General features: G+C 35.8%; 1 protein-coding gene across 2 annotated transcripts; it reads left to right on the forward strand.

Annotated features, from left to right (window-relative positions):
- The first annotated feature begins 298 nt into the window (after nt 1-298).
- Nucleotides 299-11,305, forward strand: YUC3 (YUCCA 3). Of its 2 annotated transcripts, XM_088504870.1 has the most exons (4): nt 299-318; nt 8,839-9,460; nt 9,705-10,076; nt 11,015-11,305. In XM_088504870.1, the coding sequence occupies exons 1-4, from the start codon at nt 299-301 to the stop codon at nt 11,240-11,242; spliced, it is 1,242 nt and encodes a 413-aa protein (XP_088360996.1). In that variant the 3' UTR covers nt 11,243-11,305. The 2 variants fall into 2 exon arrangements, with proteins under 2 accessions (XP_088360996.1, XP_016169609.1); XM_016314123.3 differs by lacking the exon at nt 299-318 and having other exon boundaries at nt 8,768-9,460.
- The last annotated feature ends 12,033 nt before the right edge of the window (nt 11,306-23,338 follow it).

Raw genomic sequence — 23,338 nt, forward strand, 5'->3', positions numbered from 1 at the left:
GCGCGGAACCTTATTGAATCTTGTACACCAGCTCTGAGTGCGAGCCATTTCCTTCTTACTCTTAAAGCCGCAGAGAGCTCTAAGCTGGCCATCTGTTTCAAGCAAACCATATGCAAGTGGAAAAGTAAAGATAAAGGTTAAGGATTGTACCCACTTGAAGCTTGTATTAGGTGGTAATGGCCTTGGGATAGGTGTTTTCAGTGGTTTTGTAAGCTCTACTCCCTTGTATTCTTCTGTGAATTCCTCCACTTCTTTGCAAAACTCTTCAACTGCAACTGCGCCCTGATCAAACTCTTCTATGTCTTCCTCATCACTTAAGTCATGCGTTGGAGGTTGAGAGAAATCTACCTCGACGTCATCTTCGTATTCACTTGGATAAGGTTCTTCAGGCTCAAGGAATTCAGTTGTGGATGTGAGTTCATGACTAGGAGAGCTTGATTCATGATCATCACTGCCCATGGAATCAACTTCTTGGTCTGTTCCGTCCAATTTTTCACAAGGTATATGCATTAGAGGTTGTGCACTGTCCTCTTTGTCATTAATTTCGGACTTCTCAGCGGAATCCTTTACAGTTCCTGATTCCCATGGAGGTTCAGCATCTTCTAAACCGTCAACCACTTCTTCCTCTACAGCTATCATGGCTTCCTCTACTTGTTCCAATACAAAGCCATGCTCCTCATTGTCCACCGAAGTTTCTAGTATTTCCTTCATGCTACGCTCATCCTTTGATTCTCCACATGTAGCGATGGGAGTACTTTGAGTTCTCAGATGTCGAGAGGCTATTATATTTACTACCTCAGTTAAGGATGTAGTGAGTTCCAGTACACCCTTTTGTATCCTTGCTTGCCCTTGAAGAAGAACACGAAGTTTGTCATTCATTGGAGGTTGGGGTGGGTATGAGGGTTCATTGGTTGGGGGAGAGGGTTTAAAATAATAATGTGGTGGTTCTTGGGAGTAATTGGATTGGGATTGTGGTGGATAAGGGTCATACAGTGGTGAATGGTGAAAAGGAACTTGTGAGTGTGGTGGTTCAAAGCTACGTTGAGAGGATGGTCTATAAGCACAGGGTGGGACTTGTCGGTAATTACAAGGGGGTCCACCATGTCTGTTAGCTTGGTATGCATTGTATTGGTCCTCGTCCATGATATCTTGGAGGGTGTTGTTGCCTAAAGGGTTGATCAGATCCTCTTGGCTCCATCCATCTTTGATTGCTCTGACCTTGATGCATGTTCCTGCTATAGCTTTCGTTCCCTTCAACAATATTAGAACCAAAGTCAAAGCGAGAGGGGTGAGAATTCATAGTAGCTAATGGAAATAAAAGGAGAAAACAAAAACAAATAAACAAGTAAAAGAAAAATATTTACAATAACCAATAATAAGGCACACGTTTGCAGCTCCCCGGCAACGGCGCCATTTTGACGATCGGTTTTTCTATCGGTAAAGAAATATAAAAATATGATCGCGTTGTAAGTATAGCTTCTAAACCAACAGAAAATCTTTTTGTACAAATGTTTTGGTTGTCACAAGTAACAAACCCCTTTAAAATTGATAACCGAAGTATTTAAACCTCGGGTCGTCTTCTCAAGAAACTGCAAGGAGGTATGTTCTTATTAATGGTTATGAGTTTTATAAATTGGGGGGTTTTGAAAGTAAGGGACAAGTAATTTAAATGACAAATAAAATAAATAAATAACTGTAAAATAAACTCTTGGTAAGGTATGAAAGTTCGGAAGTCCTATCCTAATTACTCCTATGAGAATGGAAGTTAATCCCACTTAGTTAACCCTTATGAAAGCAAGGGAAAGTCAAGTAAACTAATTAGTTAGATTCCCAAGTCCTAGCCAACTCCTAAGGAAAGACTAGAGTTAGTGGAATACCAGTCAATTAGCCGACATAACAACCAATCACGGATAGTTGATAACTCAAGAGCTTCCAGTTAATCAATTAAAGCCAATAATGTAAAAAGCTAAATAAGAATCTTAGATCTGAAATACCTCAATTGCATTAAATAAGAGAAAATCAATCTAAACATAAAGAATTCATAAGCCAATCTGGCAACATAAGTAATTAAAGGATAGCATTAAAGTATCTGAAAGTAAAAGAGAAATATAAAGTAAAAGAAATACTGAACCTGATGAAGAGTTGAAATTCTAAATCCTTAAGAGGAATCCTAATCCTAAAACCTAAGAGAGAGGAGAGAACCTCTCTCTCTAAAAACTACATCTAAACTATGAAAAGTAAATAATTCAAGGCCCTCCTTATTAATGGATGCATTCCCCCACTTTATAACCTCTAATTTGTGCCTTCTGGACTTGGATCTGGGCCAAAAAGGGTTTCAGAAATCGCTGGGAGCGTTTTCTGCAGTTTCTGGTGCGTGGCGTCTGTCACGCGTCCGCTTCGGTCACGCGTATGCGTCATCTGCGTTCTGCTTAAGGTTCGCGTCCGCGTCAGTCACGCGTTCGCGTCGCTGCCCTTTTTGCGCTAGGCATGCGACCGCGTCGTCCATGCGTTCGCGTCGCTGCCAGTTTCTTCAAAAACTCCATTTTGTGCTTTCCTTCCATTTTTGTATGTTTCCTTTCCATCCTTTAAGTCATTCCTTGCCTTAGAAGATCTGAAACTACTCAACACACAAATCATGGCATCGAATGGTAATAAAAGGTAATTAAAATAATTATTTTAAAGCATAGGAAACATGTTTTTCACATATATCACATAATAAGGAAGGGAAAGTAAAACCATGCAATTTACATAAATAAGTGGGTGAAGGGTTGAATAAATCACTTAAATTGAGCACAATATATATCATAAAATATGGGTTTATCAGACACTATATCCTAGGGGCATGGCAAAAAGGCAACATCCGAAAGGATGTGTCTGATTAGCAGTTGAACCAATGAGTGGTATCACATCCAATAGGACAGGCATTCATCATATCCATTTATTATGTGATTGTAATAAATTCAGGGTCATTGAGGAAGAAGTTGGGATGTGAGCTCCCACACGTGCGGCGTCTTCATTGAGGAGAAAGTTGTGGTCTCTGGAGGTTGGCCCAACATGGGACGTTGCTCCCCTACGTGCCACGTCTCTGCTTGTGTCCTCCTCCTCTGTTTTTTCTTCTCTAGTTTTTTTCTTTTATAAAGCAAATCTTCACTAATCTCCTACAAAACATATAAGAGAAGTAGTGAAGAAATAGTGAAGAATCATTATCATCATTGATATAATTAACAAGAAAACTATCAAATGATGCTCATGCATCAAGTAGCATTAAGATTAGGATAATGAGCTGCACAAAAAATCACAACACACAGAAAACTTACTTAGAATAATTTCATGTCAAAGAATAAGAACACTAAAATAAAATTTATTATTTATAATAATAAAGAAAGAACACAAACACGCGTTAATAAAATTGAATCATGTGAAGAAAATAACTGAATTATGCATCTTTGCACTCTGGAATGCCAATTACATCTTGAGTAACCTCTTCAGAGAGACCAATGAGAGGGTCCAATGAACAGCCACGCACAACCAATTTTGCACGGCACCTCCAACCCCACTAATAAGACCAATCCAAATAAAAATTAATTAACTTATTAAAATTTAGAGTTGAAAACGAAATCAAAAGTACCAGTTTGTAAGTATTGAAAGTGAAATCGGAGACTCCATGTTTGAGGAGTGGAAGAAGTAGGGTTAAGGTTCAAAAAGAGGTTAGGATATTTTCATTTAAATTGAAATAAAAACGTGGATTGAATAGGAAGAGGGACGAGAGCAACCTACCTAAAGGAGGGGGAGGGGGGAGAGACGTAGCTCCGACAATAGAGGGAACAACAACGACAACGACTCTAATGGTGACAGAGACAAACAAAGCAGCTCTGTTTCAGGCGACAAAATAAAATCAAGTCGAGTCCATACAGGAGGAGAATGGAGGTGGTTGGCGCTAGCGGAGGGTAACCGAATGAGGTTGTCAATGGTAGAGAGAGAAAAGAGAAAGAGAGAGGAGAGTGGTGGAGAGAGAAGGGGTATTCGAAAGTGAGGAGGAGGGCCGTGTATTTTGAATTTAGCGCATCCTTACCATCGAATTTACCAACGGATAAATTCGACAGTAACGCATTTAAGTTCGTTAAAAAGTAACGTCCACTAAATAAATCCGCCAGTAAATCCACCCCTACCTTTCACATCTATTTTTTTTTTATTTTTTTTCTCAAATTATTATGGGCGAATTTACCATTGGAAACCAAAATCCGCCGGTAATACTTTCACCCGACGAATTTGATGCCTACGCTACCGATAAATTTGACGATAAAACCGCCATTAACGTGTAATACTAAATTCGACAATATTTAACATTTTTCTTATTGTGCAAACGATTTTTCACAAGGAAATAAACCAGATGTCCATTTTAAAACTTGGACAATTAAAATCATAATCTTTTGAACCTTCTAGAGAAAAACAAATCTTTAAGGTGTCAAGATAACATATGTTCATCAGAATGGCATTGCCTTTTCTCCATGTTCTTATTCTTGGTTGTTCTGTCTCAATATATATGTGTTATGCATAGATCAATAATGGAAAATTGGAAATGGACATTTCAGGATGGGTTTGCAACAAAGGGCTATGTCGACTTGTTGCGTCACTTGAGTGTTAATTGTGAAGCCAGCACATTTCAGTGATTGAGCATGTCAATATTGTATTTTCCAAGTATCAACAATATAATTCAGATGTGAACTCAACATCATAAAACAAAGATGCTAAATGATGAAAGTATGTGTAACAAAAACACCAACACCTTAAGTCTGGTATCCAATGTCATAAGCAATTAATAGACATCTAAAAGTAGTGAGTCTGCTCCACTGTAATATTATTAAAACTGTCCTTAATTCTCAAATATGGCCTCATTTTTGGTTATCTAAATAACCCACATTGAAGGAAAAAAAAGCAATCAATCACGTGTTCCTTTGTGAAAACACATGATGGACCAGACCACTCGAGCACCAAAATTGGATAGCAAATTAATTAGTACTCAGAGAAGAACTTCTTCGATAATAAAATATTCTAGATGCTTCTCAAAAATTAGAAAAGCAGGCATGAACATTCACTTTCAACTCCACAATTATGAAAACTGGCCTCAAAAAAATACCGTAGCTAATCTAAACTTTCGCCTGCTGAGAAACATGTGGCAGCATCCTATCAAAGTATTATATATTTAGATTTAGCTAACATGTAATAAAAAATTTGAAATATATTTTGTTAGTAAATATAAAATAAATATATTAAAAACATTTTTTTAATCGTAATCTAAACGGATATTTTTAATGACAACATATAATAACTAAACTCTATATTTATTTGTAAGAGGTAATGACCAAATCAGTACTCGAAAGATTCAAACGCTGACATTTTGGTACCTCACTATTATTATTAACAAAATGATCCTTAAAAGATTTTAAAATTTGACAAGCGTGCCTCCAAGCTCGCCGGAGCAAATTTCCGGCAAGCACAATGCTAATGTGGCCACCATATTTTGGTGATTTGGCAAACCATCCCCAAAGTTCCCTCCCCAACGCATACTCCCTCCCCTTCCCTCTCCCTCCCTGTCGCAGTCCCGTCCCCAACGCACACTTCTTCCCCATCGTAGTCCCCGCCGTATCACAGCCCATTCCCTAACGTACACTTCCCCTTTCTCCCTCAACACCACCATTCACAACAACAACTTTAACATCAACAGCAACAATAACCTCCACCACTCTCCCTCTCCAACACACACTACCCCTCCCTCCCTCAACCCCACCACTTGCAGTAACAATAGCCTTAATATCAACAGCAATAATAATCTCCACCACTCCCCCTTCCCCAACGCACACTCCCCTCTCCCTCCCTCAACACCACCATTCACAGCAACAACAACCTCAACATCAACAGAATTGCCCCAAATCATGAATTGTCCCAATTTTTAGGTTAAATTATCATTCAAAAAAATTAATAACAATAAAACTCAGAGAAAACAAACAAATTCATATACAATAATCAAAATAAAATAAAATAAAATAAAACTTAATACAACACCACCAAAGCAAGAATAGAAGAAGAACACCAGACACAGAGAGGGCACGATGGAGCCAAGATGGAACCCATACAGAGGAGGCATGGCAGCGACTGGGGGCTAGCAGCAAGCAGATTCAAGCAGTGAAGGCGACAACAGTGGAGGCGCACAGACAATGCAATGCCACGAAGGAGATAGACGACACTGGCGGACACAGAAGACCCGACGACGAGATGGCGACAGTGCGGTGTCGATGACACTAGCTCTTTAAGACTGAGAAGGTTGAGCTCCACTGCTGTTTTGGGGGAAAGTGAATTGAGAGTGTGAGACACTGTGTTGGGAAGGGGATTAGAATTCAAAGGGGCAAAGGAAGGGAATTAGGGTTCAGAAAGGGAGATTTTTATTAAGGAGGAGGGAAGTGCGTTGGGGATGGGAGATTAGGGTTAGGAAGGGGGAGGGAAGGATTAGGACTGGGGAGGGGGGAGAGTGCATTCGGAAAGGGGAAGGGGGGAGTGCGTTGGGGAGGGGGAAGGAGAAGGAGAAGTGCGTTGGAAAGGAAGAAAGGAAGTAGGGTGGGTTGGGGGGGTTGCCATGTCATCAAAATGTAATGGCCATGTCAGCACTATACTTGTCAGAGATGTGCTCCGGCGAACTCGTGGGTACGCTTGTCAAATTTAAAAATTTTGTAAGGACCATTTTGTCAATAACAATAATGAGGTACCAAAATGTCAGCGTTTGAATCTTTTGAGTACTGATTTGGTCATTACCTCTTATTTGTAATTATTGAATTCTTAATGTCTAGTATTTTGGATGTAATTAAGTTGATATTTTATGATGATAAGCAACTAAATACAACTAAAATGTAAGTCTTGTTCAATGCATCCGCATGATGGATGGGAGAATATGGATGATTTAAAAAGCTTATGTGACAGCAAAAACTATGTATAGTTTGGACCTCTTTTTTTTATAGGCAGTTATCTTGGGATTTGAAACAGCAACCACATGAAAACGGTTGGTTTCTTTTAACCATGTGCGCTTCAGAAAACTGTTGAATGAATCTTCCATGTAAAGTGCATTGCTTAACTGGTTAATACTTAGCTCCATTTTTGAACATTCTTCCTTTTTCCCCTTTTATGTTTCTTTTTTTACAAAAATTCTAAACAAAAAAATTAGTTACTAACTCAATTTTATATATTTGCATATATTGTTTGATTTATTTTTAATATATATTTTGTATTTTAACATATATTTTATACCAATAATTAATTTTCTAATTAATTTTGTATGTATACCTAATATAGTTGATATTTTATTAATCATAAAAATAAATTTTGAAACCTTATTTGATGCTAAATTAATTACAAATAAAAGTAATCAGCAATGTTACGTGATAGCAAATATTATTATTTTCAACCAATATTTGGTAACAATAGTTTGTCCTATATTTGTAGGTGTTTGCACATAAGAAACATATAATTTGCACCTATATTTATTTTTGCATACATAAATCAATATTATTTGTACTCAAATTTTTTTAAATTTGCACACATAAATTTGTAAAATTTATTTATTTAAGTCAATTTAATATTTGTACGGTCAAATAATGGCTAAAATTACTAAAAACTATGGTTCTTTAGAGTTTCTGGAAAAGTAATTTCATCATATGAATCAAATTGATCTTCCAAATTAATTAACTTGCATTAGATTAGTCTATAATTTTTTTTTAAATTTTGATGCTCTAACAATGTAAAATATTTTATACAGTCATCTAATTACATTTTTTTATGATTATTCATGCCGTTAATATAAAAAATAGTTATTTTTACTAAAGTTGTTGAAAATATTAAAGATCAAGATCGAGAAGAGTCGTGATTAAGAAGTTAGAGTTTGGTTAGAAAGTTAGTTATGCTTAGACTATGCAGCTGCTGCAACATTGTAGTATATATATATATATATACCTTTTGTTTCTCAGCATTTTATTCATACACGATAAGTAAAATTCAGTTTTAGTTTTCTTCTCCGTCAGTTCTTAGAGAAAACATGTCTTCTCTGTATTTCTTGAAAAACAAGTTATTGCAAGATTCATGAAGGTTCATCAGTTTTTTTCTATAATGTAACAGTATATTATTTATTATATGAAAAATTATTTTACATTGACAATGTATTAAAATTAAATATCATTTGTGAATCAATTTGATTCAATTAAAATATAAAAGACTAATTTGACTCATGTATAAAACTTAAATTACTTATACATGAAACCAACTCTTATTAGTATACTTTATCAAAAGAATCGCTTGTGGCAAGTGACCTCATCTCAAATGAATGACTTCAATAATCATTCAATATATACCTAGTATTTGAATTGAAGTTCACATGGTTTCTAATTCACTCGCATTGTAACACCAAGTTACAATAATAATTTTATTAGTTTGTTAACGATCCATTATTAATATGCATGATTATGGAGATTCATCAGTTAGCTTTTGAAATTAAATTAAAAATCAAATACAACACAATATAATTACTTATTGCATAATAAACAAAGGATGCGGCCACAAGCTTATCATTTGAGAACCATTTGAAAAATGACATCACATGCAAGCTCTGACGCTCCAACACCCTTCACTATTTATACCCTCACTTCTCCCTTTTCCTCCACTCCTCAATTCATTCTCTCTCTTTCTCTCTGTGTTTCATCTTTCAGCAAAAGTCAATTAGAGAAATATGCATAACATTTGTCTCAACATGCCACCAATGGTCCAAAGTTTCAACCCTGAGGACCTCTTCACACGAAGATGTGTATGGGTAAACGGACCAGTAATAGTTGGGGCCGGTCCTTCAGGCCTCGCAGTCGCAGCAGGTCTGAAGGACCAAGGCGTCCCTTTCATCATTCTTGAGAGAGCTAATTGCATTGCCTCTCTTTGGCAAAACCGTACCTATGATCGCCTCAAGTTACACCTTCCCAAGCAATTCTGCCAGTTACCGAATTTACCCTTCCCTGAAGACTTCCCTGAATATCCTACAAAATTTCAGTTCATTAAGTACCTTGAATCCTACGCTAACCACTTTAACATAACCCCACAATTCAATGAAACAGTTCAGTCTGCTAAGTATGATGAGACCTTTGGATTGTGGAGGGTTAAGACCATTAGGAAAAGCCACTCTGGTTCCAGTGAAGTTGAGTACATTTGCCGGTGGCTTATTGTTGCCACCGGCGAAAATGCAGAGAGAGTTGTACCTGAATTTGAAGGGTTGGATGAGTTTGGTGGCAATGTCATGCATGCTTGTGATTACAAATCTGGGGAGAGTTATAAAGGACAGAAAGTGCTTGTTGTTGGGTGTGGAAATTCCGGCATGGAAGTTTCCCTTGATCTTTGTAACCACAATGCAACTCCATCCATGGTTGTTCGAAGCTCGGTGAGTCTGCTTACACTGTATTTTGGCTTCTCTTTTCGTTTTCATATTTTATCAAAAAATGCTTTAAAAAAAAAAGCAACCTGATGCACAAGGATTCTGAAAATTACATCAATGGCTGTTTTCACAGATAGAATCCGTGATGTTGAGATACACATAGACAAGTTATTCCAAGGCTTTTTTGTTTTCACTTCTTTTACAAAATCAGCACTAGAAGCATAATATTTATTTTGCTTTTGATGATCAGGTTCATGTGTTGCCAAGAGAAGTTTTTGGAAAGTCAACTTTTGAACTTGCAATAATGTTGATGAAACGGCTACCACTATGGATGGTTGACAAGATACTGCTAATTCTGGCCAGTTTGATCCTCGGAAACGTCAAAAAGTACGGTCTAAAACGGCCTTCTGTAGGACCTTTAGAGCTCAAGAACACTGCCGGGAAGACTCCTGTATTGGACATTGGAGCACTCAAGAAAATTAGATCAGGTCAGATCAAAGTTGTACCTGGAATCAAGAGATTCTGGCAAGGGAAAGTGGAACTTGTGGATGGCAAGATTCTAGAAATTGACTCCGTTGTTCTTGCTACTGGTTACCGCAGCAATGTACCATCATGGCTTAAGGTTAGTTCTTTTCTTGCCTTTTCGTTGCTCTTTGTTTTTTTCCTAATTACTCTGAGCTCCACACATTCTTTTAGCTCTGTTTAGAGAGAAAGGACTAATTTCTATTTTGGTTGAAAAAAACAAAAGAAGCTTCTATCGTAGAAGTACTTTAAGATTTCTAAATGCTTGAGACGCATTTGCTAGCTGATACATTGGTCCTCTCTTAGGAGAAGTAATCGTTTTTGGGAAATGATATTTACACCATATTTTCAATTTGTACACTCACTTTAGTATTATTAGATGATTTGGCTGATTTAACAAAATTTTCATCTACGGCTCTAAACTATCAATTTCATATGAAGTCTGACTGTACCTGAGTTTTCACCTTAGATTAACTATGAATAGCATTCAATTTTTACTTATTTATTCTAGCGTAATTATTATTTTGCATATCATTAATTTTATAACTTATATTCCACAAGAGTTTCACTATTTTAATTTAACAATAATTAGATCATTTATATTTTTATTTTACCAAAATATTTTGTTTAAAGGAATTTGAATCTTTATTATTGTTCACATTTATGATATCAATTTATAACTATAATAAATAAAAAAAAACAACTATATTTGATATATATTGAGAATCAGTCACTAAATAATTTTTTGTATAAATATATGTTAAAATATAAATTATAAATAAAAATTAATTAAAATAATATATATTTATATTTAAATATACAGTAATTAATTTAGTGAGTTATTTTTTGTTGCTTATGTAGTTTTTTTAATTAAAAAAAATGGAATCTTACATCAATAGACTAACTCAACGTCCCACAAAGTTTAATAATATAATATAAATATAGATAATCACGTAGAGAACTAGCAAGAAAATAAAGGCTTTTAATTTATTTAAATATTTGACGGACTAAACATGTAATGTGGTGTGCATTATTCAGGAAAATGACATGTTTTCAGACGATGGTGTTCCAAAGGACCCATTTCCGAATGGGTGGAAAGGCAAGGCTGGTCTTTATGCCGTTGGGTTCACAAGGAGAGGCCTTTCCGGTGCTTCTTTGGATGCCATTAGTGTGTCTCATGACATTGCCAAGAGCTGGAAGGAGGAAACTAAACAGAAGAAGAAAACAGCCGCTGCACGCCACAGGAGATGCATGTCACACTTCTAAGATATATGCAAATCAGTGGTTGATAAATCAGTTGCTATTCGAATAATTTTCTGTAGTGTTCGGTTAAGTAAATGGAGATCTGTTTGAAAAATAATAATAATGTAGAGTTTCCCTAACAAGAAACATTAGCCCTCTCCTTAAGAAAAATCCCATTGTTTGAAAAATAATTGGCTATTATTTTTTGTGCAAAAAGGAAGATGAGGCTTATTTGGTTACGGTTTTTCAGTTGTAAGGAATATTGTTTCACACATCAATTGAATATTGTATTACATTTTTTCATGTTTTAATAATGAAGTCAAAGCCTTCTCTCTCTTATATTCTGATTATGATTTTTTAGTCAAACCCTCTGATCCTCATGGCAGTTAATTCAGAGGCTCTTGTCCTCCAACAAAGCCCCGGCCCCAATAATTAGTTGACATTATAATTTGGAGGAATAGAAAATATAATCTGCAACCTCTCTTGTTTATATCCACGTTGCATTGCACATGGATAGATCCCTACTTTATATTCTATATATATTATCAAATAAAATAAAATTAACTATTGTTTTCATTTGACGTAAATGAAATTCATTAATACTCAAAGCACTGGTAATATCGAATAATTATTTGAGTATTAGACAAAATGTAACTATCCGTGTATCCCTAATCGTTTTGAGTTTTAGCACTAGAATGAAGAAAAACTTATGGTGGAGATTCTTCCAGAGTATGTAATTGATTGCTGTTGTTAAAATATAATAAGGATACCGATTTCATAAAATATGAAAAACAAAATTGTTCATAAATATCAAAGATTATTAGTCCCTTGTGTATATTTATATTTGTTTTGTTTTTCTAATAAATTAGTCAGTTATCAAAATAATCAAACTTTATTCAAACGTTGCATAAAGGATGCAAGCAAGAAAACATTTTCATAGAAATATATAAACTAGATTTATATTGATTATGAAATCTGTTTATAAATATGAAATTAGATTACTTTGTAATTGATTTGATAGTTAATTTTGAGTGTTTATTGTTTTTGTATTAAAACATAACACAAAGCACTTTTCGATCTCTTCCTTTATAAAGAAGACTTATATTAGCTATACTGAAGATAATTTACACATTTGTTAAAGAATAATAAAAAAGAATTTTTGCATGTTCATAAAGTATTTAAATAAATTTTTATTTATTCGTTATTGAATAACATTAATAAAATGTGAATCTTATATTAATAAGAGTAAATTTTTAATTCAATTTCTGTTTATTTTTATGAAAAACAAAAAAAAAATTTCTTCACAAAAAAAAGAGATATTTCATCCTCTAATATTATTATTTTGGAACAATACAATTTTCTATTGAAAAGTTTTTTAAATAATTTAATTTTTAAACTCCACAAATTATTAATAAGATTATTTTTCAAAAAAATTTTTACTGGTAGTAGTTAAGTGAAAAATATCTTAGTCGGAAGTGATACCACAATAAATAAAAGTAATTGCAATATGAAACGTTTCAAAAAAGAAAAATAACATCACAAAAGAAATGAGAGAATGGAATAGTAATGTTGATGGTGTTATTGGACTTTCTCATGAAGAGCAAAGGTGATGTCTAGGCATTTTTAGTTGTTTTTAGGTTTCTTTTTAAATAGTTTTTTAAGGTTTAAATCAAAGTTCTTATATTTTTAGTGCAGCTTTTATGACTAATCATATGTTTGGAGTTGTTTTATAATAATTATGTTTTTAGGACATGTTTAAGTAAATTAGGATAAAATTTATAAGAAAGCACAAGTGCACTTCCAGAAAAAAAAAATACAAGGATGGTGCCAGGCTTCAAACAGCCAAGCCCAACACTAGCATAGGGGAGTCCAGTGCCAGGAACAAGCACCCAACTCCAAGCATCGGCGCCCAACGCCCAATCTCCAAGCTTGGCACCCTGTTCTCCAAGCCCAGCACCCAATTGGGTGCCAAACCAAAGCCCGGCGCCTTCGTGCCCTGAGAAGGCTGCAATGAGTTAGTGTCCAACTCCCAAAAGTGGTGCCCAGCGCCACTCAACTCCAAAGTACTGGGCACTTGATGTGGAGATTAACGTCGATCTAGAATTTCACAAAATAGAATTTTGTTGCAAGCATAGTCTAGACCGATAAACAACTCTCAATCAAAATTTAAAAGGTTGTCACAATGCCAACCAATAAAAAACGAGAGTATTAAATCTCGGGTCATTCTCCCTAGAAATTGTAATTAAGTGCTCAATTATTAGCTATGAGAAAAAAGGGTTGTGATAGCAATTGGCAAGAAAATTAAAAGCCAAGAAAGTAAATAAGTATGCAAGGAACTAAACTCAAAACAATTAACCAAAGAAAAGATAATTCAAATGGCAAAAAGAGTCTCTTGGCAAGGGTTGAGGTTCAGGGGTTCCTATCTTAATCATTGACCACAAACATGGCAATTGTGAAGAATTAATTCCATTTCGTCAACCCTACATCGAGGATAAGTCAAATAGGCATAATTGATCTCAATCCACAAATCCTAACCAACTCACTAATTAACTTAGTGAAAAACTAGCGTTAGTGGAAACTAAACCAACTAACAATCCTAGTCACAATCAAGAATGAACATCAATAACTTAAGGTCACCTAAGTCCTCAATTCCAAAGCAAGAGTGTGAAAAACTACACTAAAACTAAGCCAAGTATTTTATCAAACACTTGGTGTGCATAAAAATAAAAATATTTTAAATTACAAATATAATAAAATCTATAACTATGAATTACAAGAAACTAATAATAACTCAAATAAACATCAATAAACATAAAAATATCAAATTGCATTAATAGAGATCAAAATTAACAAGATTGTTCATAAATCTAAAAATGACAAATTTGAGAAATTAAAAAGAGAAACTAAGAAAAATAAAGCAATGGAATAAGAAAAAGTAAAGGAAACAAAATTAAAACAAGTATCAAAACCTAAATCTAAGAGGAATTTAAACTAAAAATCCTAAATTCTAGAGAGAAGAGAGAGTCTCTCTCTAAAAATCTAACCTAAAATATGATAAAACTAAACTAAAATGATGTGCGTGTGTCCTCCTTCTCCATCCCTTTTGCACTCAAAATACATCAGAATATAGCAATTGGGGGCCTTTTGGAAGCCAAAAACAAAGATGCACGTGTTTCATTAAACCCAGCATGTGGAGGATTTTCGCGCACGCGGAATTTTCTCGCTCACGCGCGGTTTTGCTGCTCAGGCGAGACACTCATCCACGTGAGGAATGCTCGCCCAAGCGAGAAACTCGCTCATGCGAAATAATTTCGCCTACGCGAGACTTCAGCAAACTCCAATCCAAATTGCTTCCCAAATTCACTTCTTTGCTCCATTCTTTTTTATTCTTTTGAAGCCATTGAAACACCTTAACCTTGAAATACTTAAACAAAATTGATCACGACATCGAATGACATAAAAAAATAAAAAATTGATTAATTAAAGCACAAAAAAGCATGTTTTCACAACTACGTGCAATTGAGATAATATCATAAAAGTATGCTATTCAAGTAAATAAATGTGAGTTTATATGATGAAATCCACTCAATTCAAGCCAAAATTTATCATCAAATACAGAGTCATCAATTCCCCCACACTTAAACAATAGTTGATAAAACTGATAAAATAATTCCGTTGAGATATAATTCCGTTGAAGTATAGATCTAAACCAACAGATAACTCTCAATCAAAGTTTAATTTGTTTGTCACTTAAGTCAAACCAATAAAAACCGAGAGTATTTAAACCTCAGGTTGTCTCTTAAAGGAATTGCAGGAAAATGTGCATATTATTGGTTATGAGAATTTCGGGGGGTTTTTAGTACGAGGGACAAGAAAGTAAAGCTACAACTAAGGAACCATAAATGCTAAAAAACACTCATGATAAGGATTAAGAGTCAAGTTTTTCTATCCTAGATCATTGACCACAACATGGTAATTACAAAGGGTTAATTCCACTTAGTTATCCTCTAACATCGGAGGGTAAAGTCAGGTGGATATAATTGATCCTAAAACCAACTAACAACCCTAAATTACCAATGACACTAGACACCAACGACATCAAGGAACCTAAGTCCTCAATCTCAAGTCAAGAGTACTAAAATCTACTCTAAAACCAAACCAAGTATTTTATCAAATACTTGGAAGGCATAAAATAAAAGTATGATAAAATTACAATAATAATAAAATCTATAGCTACCAAATACAAGATAACAATAATAACAACTCAATTAAACATCAATAAACATGAAAACATCAAATTGCATTAATAGAAATCAAAATCAACAAGAGTTCATAAACATAAAAGTAACAAAATAGAGAAATTAACAAGAGAACTAAGAGAATTAGGATAATTCAACAAGGAAAAGTAAATGAAACTAGATCAAAACAAGAATTAAAACCTAAATCTAAGATGGATTTAACCTAAATCTATCCTAATTCTAGAGAGAAGAGAGAGCCTCTGTCTCTAGAATATAATCTAAAACATGATTTTAAACTAAACCTAATTGCTCTCCCTTTGATTTTCCTTGAGAATTGCATGAAATACTTTAGAAATGGGCTAGATTGGGTCCAAAATTTCCCTGAAATCGTGACCCACGTGTTTACTTAAGTAAATCACGTGCTGGCAGTCACGTGTATGTGGAAGGAATTCGTATACGCAAATTGGCGAAATTCCAGGTCATGCATACGTGGAAGGCATGTGTATACGCAACAGGACAGATTTCTAAAACTTCATTTCTTCATGATTTCTCCACTTTTACATGCTTTTTCTTCATTTCTTCAAGCCATTCTATCCTTCTAATGCCTAAAATCACTCAACAACATATCAAAGCATCGAATCGGATTAAAGTAAATTAAATTTAGCAATTTTAGGGCCTAAAAAGTATGTTTTTACTCTTAAGCACAATTTAGGAGAAATTCACAAATTTATAAAATTTTAGTGAATAAATGTAGGAAAAGTTGATAAAATTCACCAAATTCAGCACATGATAAACCATAAAATTGTGGTTCATCAACCTCCCCACACTTAAACAATAGCATGTCCTCATGCTAAACCCAAGAAAGACAAGAAAGGGGTATTAACATTTATTCAATGCAAATTATCTAAATGCAACCTATGTACATGCATATAACTATTCTAACTAATACTGTCTATTTATCTATATGTATATACGTAGTCAAAGTAAATCAAATTCCAAGAAAGCACATATACATAATCAAGGGCTTAGACAATCTTAACCAAATCAAATTCACAATTGAATTGAGTTCTACAAAAGAATTGACAAAACTTGCAAGATAAGCAATGATCAATAATGGAAATATGAAATTGAGTAATCGAACCCCTCACCGGATGTGTATACTCTTTAATCGCTCAAGTGTATAGGGTTGATTCACTCAATTCTCCTCTAATCATGCTTTCTAAGATTTGTCTTTCATCTAACAATCAATAATTATTCAATGCATGCATACAATTATCATGAGGACTTATCCAAAGGTTGTAATGGGGCGAGGGTAAGGTTAAGGATGCATATGGTCAAGCGAGCTTGAAATTTGAATCTTTGATTAACTTAAACTCTCCCTCCTAATACACGTAACAACCTACAATTCAAATGCAAACCTAACTACCCATTATTCACTTTTTCAAACACTCATGCATTCTCTTTTCAATTCTCATCCCATATGCATTATTCTTATTACTTTTCTTCAGGGCATTTTGTCCCCTTTTTATTGCTTTCTTTTTTTTCTTTCTTCTTCTTCTTCTTCTTCTTATTATTATTATTATTATTATTATTATTATTATTATTATTATTATTATTATTATTATTATTATTATTATTATTATAAAAAATATATACAAGAGTATCAACGCATATGGTTTAAATATTGAATACATAAATATGTACCCAATTTCTAATATTTTTAACAAAGCTACAAAATACACTTTTATCTCAACCAATATTCCTAAACTTTTCCACACTTGAATGATACATACTCTCACTAGTGTAAGCTAATCAAAGATCCAAATTAAGGACATTTATTGTTTTTTACTTAGGGTAGTGATGTGCTAAACACTACTAGAAAACTAGTTATTACAGACGAATTTTATCCCAAGAAAATACAAATAGAATTTCAAAGGGATTTTTTGTCAGAAAACAAGAAAAATGAATTTGCATAAATTACAGACGGAAAAGAGAATCCGTCGATAATTCTGTCGAAAAACTTAATTTTTTTCGTGAAAAATGGTTACAGACGGAAAATCTGTCTGTAATTAAATAGACAAAAACACTACGTTTATTAAATTATTACAGACAGAATTTTCATCTGTAATTTAAAATTTTCCGTCGAAAATATTAAAATAAAATTCGGCGTTACCAACTCCTCCTCATTTCACATATTCTTCCCCGCGCCTCCACACCCTCCCCTCCAAATGCTCTATCGGCGGCGCTTCTCCACCGTCGCACCTTGCGCCACCGCTGCACCGAACCTCCATTGCACTGAACTTCCATCGCCCCGTCACACCCCTTCCCGGCTCTTCTATGTGTGTTGCTCGTGTCGTTCCCTTTCAAACCCTAATGTGCATTTCTCCGCCACCGTCTTCGTCGCCTTCGTCTACCTTTGCGATTTTATAAAACTACGGCACCGATCGCTCATTCAGTGGCACTAACAATAACCAATGGCGTCCGCCGAGTAGCCATTGAAGAAGCGAAAGCACGACACTCTCCTAGAATCCCCACTGCCACACCACCGCCACTAGCACCACCGTCCGCCTACTCCTCCTCCTCCGCCGCTGTCACAGGATGAGGTCGTAACCAAGCAGAGGAACAAAGATGAGGTTCGAACCATGTTTGAGAGCTACTGTCGCATCAAGCTCTTCTTGTCAAAGAAGGAAGGTGATTTCATCCATGACCTTGAACAGAGCTTTGATGTGTATTTTCGGAAAATGAAAAACGAATTCCAAACACACAAAACTAACCGGCAAGTGCACCGGGTCGTATCAAGTAATAATAACTCACGGGAGTGAGGTCGATCCCACAGGGATTGAAGGATTGAGCAATTTTAGTTTAGTGGTTGATTTAGTCAAGCGAATCAAGTATTGGTTGGGTGATTTGTGATTGCAGAAACTAAATTGCTTGAAATGTAAAGGGAGAAGGGTAGATTGCAGGAAATTAAAGAGCAAAGAAAGTAAATGAGCTGAATCTTAAAGAATAAGTAATGTAAATTGCAGAAACTTAGATTGCAAGAAATGTAAATTGCAGAATCTTAAAGTGCAAGAAATGTAAATGGCTTGAATTATAAAGGGAATTGGGAAGTGGATTTGCAGAAATTAAACAAGGAAAAGTAAATTGCATTAATCAGACAAGTAGAGGGTGACTTGAATTGAACCGGATCTCTAACGGAATTGTAAATGAACTTGAAAAGCTTTAAACAGAGAATTTAAAATGCAAACTCCAGATCTCAGGACCCAAGAGACTAGATGACCGAGTCTAGATCTCAATGCCTTCCTAGATCCAAATGTAGAATTCAATTGCAAGAAATTAAAGATCAAAACAGAAGAAAGCTTGAATGTAAATCTCAATTCTCCAATAATGCAGTAAAAGAAACAGAACGAGATCTCAAGGTGAGATTGAGACAGAATTTCCCCAATTCTCAGCACCCAAGACTCAAGACAAGTGTAATTGAAATTGAAAACAATAAAACTAAGAGGAAGAGAATTCAATTCTCCTTCCCCAAACTCAGAAACTCAAATTAATTCCAAAACCAAAAGCTCTCAGCAAAACTAAAACGGAAAGTTCTCCAAGGAAGAAAAAACTCCGAAAACTTAAATCCTAAGCTATTTATACACTTTCTTCAAATGGTCTTCAAGCCTTGAATTGGGCCTTTGTTCTTGATGGAATTGGGTTGATAAAGGCCTTGGTTGATTGCTCTTGGAGTTGGAGAAAGATCCATTGTGAACCGGGTTGAAAAACATAAAAGCTTGAGTAAAAGTTTGAGTAAAAGTTTGAGGCAAACTTTTACACAAACTTTTTATACCAGATGGCTTCACTTTGCTGCTACCAACGTTTGAGCCAAAGTTTGAGGTCAAAATTTTGCTCAAACATTGGCCCCCTTGTAAATGTGTGTGGCGCCAACGTTTGCCAAAAAGCTTGAGGCAAACGTTGGCGCAAGCTTTTCTCCTCCAGGGTGTGCAAGAGTGGCGCCAACGTTTGAGCAAAAGTTTGACCTCAAACGTTGGCGCAAGCTTTTTCCTCCAGGGTGTGCAAGAGTGGCGCCAACGTTTGAGCAAAAGTTTGACCTCAAACGTTGGCGCAAGCTTTTTCCTCCAGGGTATTGATTTTGTGATGCCAACGTTTGCCAAAAAGTTTGAGGCAAACGTTGGCTCAAGCTTTTCTCCCAAAAGTTTGAGCTAAAGTTTGAGGCAAACTTTTGCTCAAGCTTTTTTCCTCTGGAGTGTTTTCAACTCAATTAAAAGTTTGAGCTAAAGTTTGAGGCAAACTTTTGCTCAAGCTTTTTGTTCTCTCTTGCTCCTAGCCATTCCTTCTTCCTTCAACCTTCTTCAAAACTCTTTTCACCTATCATCAATCAACCAACCACATCAAAGCTTTGCTCAAAATCATGAGTTTGTTATTCTTTCATAATATATGACAATTATAGTATAAAATCTCATGAAATTGCATTAATTCATCCATGGTTGATTGAATCAAAGGAAACATGAAAATCTACCCAATTGGCTTGCTTATGGCTCAAGAAAGTGCATAAATCAATCGAAAACAAAAGAAAAAGGCTAGTGAAACTAGGCTAAGATGACTTGTCATCACAATACCAAACTTAAAGCTTGCTTGTCCCCAAGCAAGAAAAGAATTATTGAGAAGAAAGAATGAAATGGAAGAGGATGTTCATGCTAGCAGAGTATTATTGGTAGTTCATGGGGTTTTCTGTGGATATGTAAACACTCACTTCTTATTAACTTTTAGGCCTAGAAAGTCTCCTTCAAGCATCAAACAACACACTGCTATGATCTCTCATTATTCCTTTGTCCTTGACTATTGTTTTTCTCTATTAAGCTTTAGTTTAGTGTCATGTGTAACAAGTTCTTTTCTTTCTTTATACTTGACACATTATTCACTATAGACACTTGGCTCACATTCCTTCTTAAAATATTGATGCCCAGCACCTCTTTGGGTTACTAAATGCCTTGTAGTTAGGTTGCTCTTGATAGTGGACTTTCAGCTGATGATCCCGGGTTAGTTAACCCAAGTCACCAAGTGTTGATGCACTCCAAAGAACTTAATAATCCAAGCAGATCCTAGTACAAAGACACCACAGGCATATATTCTAAGGTTCAAGCTATTGGTGTCTAGCTTTGTTTCTTTTTTTTTCTTTTATTCTATTGCCCATTTTTGGCTTTTTCTTTTCTCTGTTTGTTTTTCTTTTTAACCAAGGACTTTTATTTGATTGAGATTCATAGACAGTAGGCCACTTTCTACTTAGATTGGGTTGCCTCCCAACAAGCGCTTCTTTATTGTCATTAGCTTGACATCCTTCTTTAAAGGTTGTAGGCTCTGAACCTCTTTTTCCTTATCCCATTGTCCTCCCAAGTACAGCTTTGCTCTGTGACCATTTACTGTGAATTGACTCTTTGTTGCTTCATCTAGCAATTCAATACTCCCATAAGGAAGAACCTTTGTCACCAAGTATGGGCCAGTCCACTTAGACTTAAGTTTGCCAGGGAAGATCTTAAGCCTTGAGTTATACAGGAGCACTTGCTGTCCTGGCTTGAACTCCTTCTTTGTGATCTTCTTATCATGCCACCTCTTAGCTCTTTCCTTGTATATCTTAGCACTCTCATAGGCTTCTAGTCTGAATTCATCCAACTCATTTAGTTGTAACAACCTTTTCTCTCCTGCAGCTTGGGAATCAAGGTTGAGGAGTTTAGTGGCCCAAAAGGCTCTGTGTTCAAGCTCTACAGGTAGGTGGCAGGATTTGCCATACAATAGCTGAAAGGGTGACTTGCCAATAGGAGTTTTGAAAGCTGTCCTATATGCCCATAATGCATCTTCTAGCTTCCTAGCCCAATCTTTTCTTGTGCTTCCCACTGTTTTCTCTAGGATTTTCTTTAATTCCCTATTTGCTAGTTCAGCCTGGCCATTAGTCTGAGGGTGGTAAGGTGTGGCTACTTTGTGGATTACTCCATATTTGTAGAGGAGTTTCTCCATCTGTTTGTTGCAAAAGTGACCACCACCATCACTGACAAGATCCTTGGGCACTCCATATCTTGTGAAAATGTGCTTTTTAAGGAATTGGAGGACAATCTGTGCATCACAGGTGGTTGTGGCTATGGCTTCCACCCACTTTGAGACGTACTCCACTGCTACTAAGATATATCCGAAAGAATAGGAAGGGGGAAAGGGTCCCATGAAATCAATTCCCCATAAATCAAATAATTCCAATTCCAAGATGAAGTTTTGAGGCATCTCGTTCCTTTTTGTCAATCCTCCTGCTCTCTGGTATTCATTACATTGGTGAACATACTCTCTGGCATCCTTGAAGATAGTTGGCCAATAGAAGCCACTTTGCAGTATCTTTGCAGCTGTTCTTTCTGGGCCAAAGTGTCCACCATAAGCTGAACCATGGCAATGCCACATGATATCCCTCATTTCACTCTCAGGAACACACCTTCTAATTACTCCATCAGAACATCTCTTGAACAGGAAGGGTTCATCCCATAAAAATTTCCTTCCCTTATTGATTAACTTCTTCACTTGTTGCTTAGAAAACTCTTGAGGTATCTTCCTTCCCACTTTGTAGTTTGCTATGTCAGCAAACCAAGGTGCTTGCTGGATCTGCAAAAGGTGCTCATCTGGGAAGCTTTCATTCATGGGCTGGGAGGCTTTTTGAATTGTTTCTTGTGGTAGCCTTGATAAATGATCAGCAACCCGGTTCTCAGTGCCCTTCCTGTCCCTTACCTCAATATCAAACTCTTGTAAGAGTAATATCCACCTGATAAGTCTTGGTTTAGCATCCTGCTTTGACATCAAATACTTAAGGGCAGCATGGTCAGTATAAACCACAATTTTGGATCCTATCAAGTATGATCTAAACTTATCAAATGCATAGACTATAGCTAACAATTCCTTTTCTGTTGTGGTGTAAATTTTTTGGGCCTCATTCAACACTTTACTTGCATAATATATGACATGATGCAGGTTTCCCTTCTTTTGTCCAAGTACAGCACCAATTGCAAGGTCACTTGTATCACACATGAGTTCAAAAGGCAGTTCCCAATCTGGGGGTGTGATGATTGGTGCTGTTGTGAGTCTGTTTTTTAAAGTTTCAAAGGCATGCCGGCAGTTTTCATCAAACACAAAAGGATTATCTAGCATTAATAGATTACTCAAAGGCTTGGCTATTTTTGAAAAATCCTTGATAAATCTTCTATAAAATCCTGCATGCCCCAAGAAACTTCTAACAGATTTCACATTAGCTAGTGGAGGGAGTTTTTCTATGATCTCAACCTTTGCCTTGTCAACCTCTATCCCTTTTCTTGAAACCTTATGACCAAGAACAATTCCCTCGGGTACCATGAAATGGCATTTCTCCCAGTTCAAAACCAAATTAGTTTCTTGGCATCGTTTCAAGACAAGAGTTAGATGGTTCAGGAAAGTGTTGAAATTATCACCAAAAACAGAAAAGTCGTGCATGAAGACCTCTAAAAATTTTTCAACCATATCAGAGAAAATGGAAAGCATACACCTCTGAAATATGGCTGGGGCGTTGCACAACCCAAATGGCATCCTCCTGTATGCAAAAACTCCGAATGGACATGTGAAGGCGGTCTTCTCTTGGTCCTTGGGATTTACCACGATTTGATTGTACCCAGAATACCCGTCCAAAAAGCAATAATAGGCATGGCCGGCCAATCTTTCCAGCATCTGATCAATAAATGGGAGAGGGAAATGATCTTTCCTTATGACATCATTCAATCTTCTATAGTCTATGCACATTCTCCACCCAGTCACTGTTCTAGTAGGAATCAACTCATTCTTCTCATTAGTGATGACCGTCATTCCTCCTTTCTTTGGT

This window comes from Arachis ipaensis, chromosome B2 (assembly GCF_059453495.1).
Source record: "Arachis ipaensis isolate K30076 ecotype BB chromosome B2, ASM5945349v1, whole genome shotgun sequence".
NCBI lineage: Eukaryota > Viridiplantae > Streptophyta > Magnoliopsida > Fabales > Fabaceae > Arachis > Arachis ipaensis.

Excerpts from the sequence above, each read along its gene's own strand:
- YUC3 (XM_016314123.3), top strand. The coding sequence starts at position 8,768 with ATGCATAACATTTGTCTCAACATGCCACCAATGGTCCAAAGTTTCAAC. Across the intron at positions 9,461-9,704 it reads CCATGGTTGTTCGAAGCTCG|GTTCATGTGTTGCCAAGAGA; the intron begins GTGAGTCTGCTT and ends TTTGATGATCAG. Across the intron at positions 10,077-11,014 it reads ATGTACCATCATGGCTTAAG|GAAAATGACATGTTTTCAGA; the intron begins GTTAGTTCTTTT and ends TGCATTATTCAG.